Consider the following 2,217-nt stretch of genomic DNA (forward strand, 5'->3'; position numbering starts at 1 on the left):
TATTTCGAGAATATTGCCAAGAGCCTATCATAAAATGGTACTACTTCTGTGAGCATAAGTGCTTCTACAAGCTAAGATCAAATGCATGATTGTAGGCAAAGTGAATAGTAGCACAATTTTAGCCTAATATAAGTTAATTGAAAGAATAAATATGTTTGTTGTATGTGAAAGTGGAAAATCCTAACTGTGGATAAGGGTACCCATGGATCCCCACCGACCAAGATACTGGTCGGCCCTGACAAGTGGGCCCGCCTGACCATGCCATGTAGGTCAAGGTATAAAGATATGTGGAGCACAAGTCTGGAGGCCGAACAAATGGACTCTACCCGGATATTATGGGATACTTGTTGTAAACCGACTCAGATTGCTTTCCATGTAATAACCGACTAGGATTAGATCCTATCCGATTGTAACCCTAGGCTGTCAGCCTAGGGGTGCCCCCAAGGGTAACTCATCCCACGTGCGATGAGCAATCAATCCACATGACGTAAGGGTATTACTCTTCGGAGGTTCGAATCTGTCTAAACCTTGCGCCCCTATGTTACCACTCGAGTTCTTGGTCTCATGATTTCCCCGCCTACAAATCTACTGCCTGGGTAACCCTGGTGGACTGCCGGTCACTAAATCCGACACTAACATTATTGCAAGACGTTAGGGTAGATAATGAAGGTCGGCTTAGTGAATATTCCCTCTGTTCCAAATTAGAAGTCATTACAACTTTCATGTAAAGTTAAAACATTTCAAATTTGACCAAATTTATATAATATACAAAATAAATATTATTAGATTCTTTATTAAATATATATTTATTTGGTGCTAAAAATTTTATAATATTCTCTATAATTTTGATAAATATAAAAAGATTTGAAAAAAAAAAAGTTGGAACGAACTGCGATTCGGAACGGAGGGAATACTCAATAGTACTGCCGAGGAGTGAGACGATCGGACGGATCACCTAGCGCCAGCGGCCAAGCCAGGTCCCGGATTTCAACGCGCGGCCCGCGCGCGTCCATCGTCCTTTGTACGAGTATCTTCGGTCTTCCCGATCCGCCCGAAATCGAAAGCGAGAAAAAACAAAACAAAACGGCCTCCCTTGCCGCCGGCGACCGCCGCCATGGACGACGCCGCGAAGGCGGAGAGGGACCCAGCGTGGTGGGGCCGCCGCGCGTGGTCGCTCCTCTCGGCCGTCCGCGCGCGGGCGCCGCTGGTGCAGTGCATCACCAACCTCGTCTCCATGGACATCGCCGCCAACGCGCTCCTTGCCGCGGGGGCGTCCCCGGCGATGGTCCACTCCCTCCGCGAGGTGCCCGACTTCACCCCGCGCTGCGACGCCGTGTACGTCAACGTCGGCACGCTCTCCGAGGACTGGCTCCCCTCGATGCGCGCCGCGGCCTCGTCCGGCCGGCCCTGGGTGCTCGACCCCGTCGCCGCCGCCGCCTCCGGGTTCCGGATGGAGGCCTGCCTCGAGCTCCTCGCGCTCCGCCCCGCCGTCGTCAGGGGGAACGCCTCCGAGATCCTCGCGGTCGCCGACTGCTCGGTAGCCGCCTCGTCCAACTTCAAGGTACCTTCTCTATTCGTACCATTCTTCTGTTCTTTCTTCAGTTCAGTATCCAATCAATGATAAGAGAAAGATGGGGAGTACATTAGCTGAAATAAATCTTTTTTTTGAAATGGAATTAACTGAAATAAATCTCGCTGCAATTTTTAGAGTTAAAACCCTGCATAAACTTTGTTACTGCGCTCCTTTTCTCTGTTTTTATTTGATCCATTATAATCCAAATCCAAGCATGGAGGAAGAAAAATCCCAGCTGAGTTAGATGGATGGATTGCTTGCTTGCTTGCTTGTGAATGCCACTGTCTGGGACTAGGATAGTCAGTAAACAGTAGTTAACTGAAATGAATTGGACTCTTGCTTATTCATCACGTTCCCAAAATATAGAACTATAAACAGGCTTTTTTGTTTTTAGCCCTTTTTGCGAGAGAAGAACATTTTACCATCGCATTATCATGTCCCACTTTAGAATGAAAATGCCACCCAACATTTAACACACACCGAACTTTGGACACTTTCTGGATACAGATCAATGTTTAAGGGAAAAATATAGAAGATATTTTCACATTCTTTCTTATTTTGTTAGGTGGTCTTCCTGCCGGTAAATCATCCTTTTCATGGTTTCGCATATATGCTTTCATCATCTTAATTAATTGCTTATTACC

General features: G+C 47.0%; 1 protein-coding gene across 1 annotated transcript in view; it reads left to right on the forward strand.

Moving 5' to 3' along the window:
• The first annotated feature begins 1,024 nt into the window (after positions 1 to 1,024).
• The window catches only part of LOC101786742 (hydroxyethylthiazole kinase), a 3,339-nt gene continuing 2,146 nt past the window's right edge, over positions 1,025 to 2,217 (forward strand). Inside the window, exon 1 of the mRNA XM_004968674.3 lies at positions 1,025 to 1,561. Coding sequence (XP_004968731.1) covers positions 1,115 to 1,561 — 447 coding nt within the window. The 5' untranslated portion in view covers positions 1,025 to 1,114. The remainder of the gene's footprint in view (positions 1,562 to 2,217) is intronic.

The sequence above is a fragment of the Setaria italica genome, chromosome V, assembly GCF_000263155.2.
Source record: "Setaria italica strain Yugu1 chromosome V, Setaria_italica_v2.0, whole genome shotgun sequence".
Classification (NCBI taxonomy): domain Eukaryota; kingdom Viridiplantae; phylum Streptophyta; class Magnoliopsida; order Poales; family Poaceae; genus Setaria; species Setaria italica.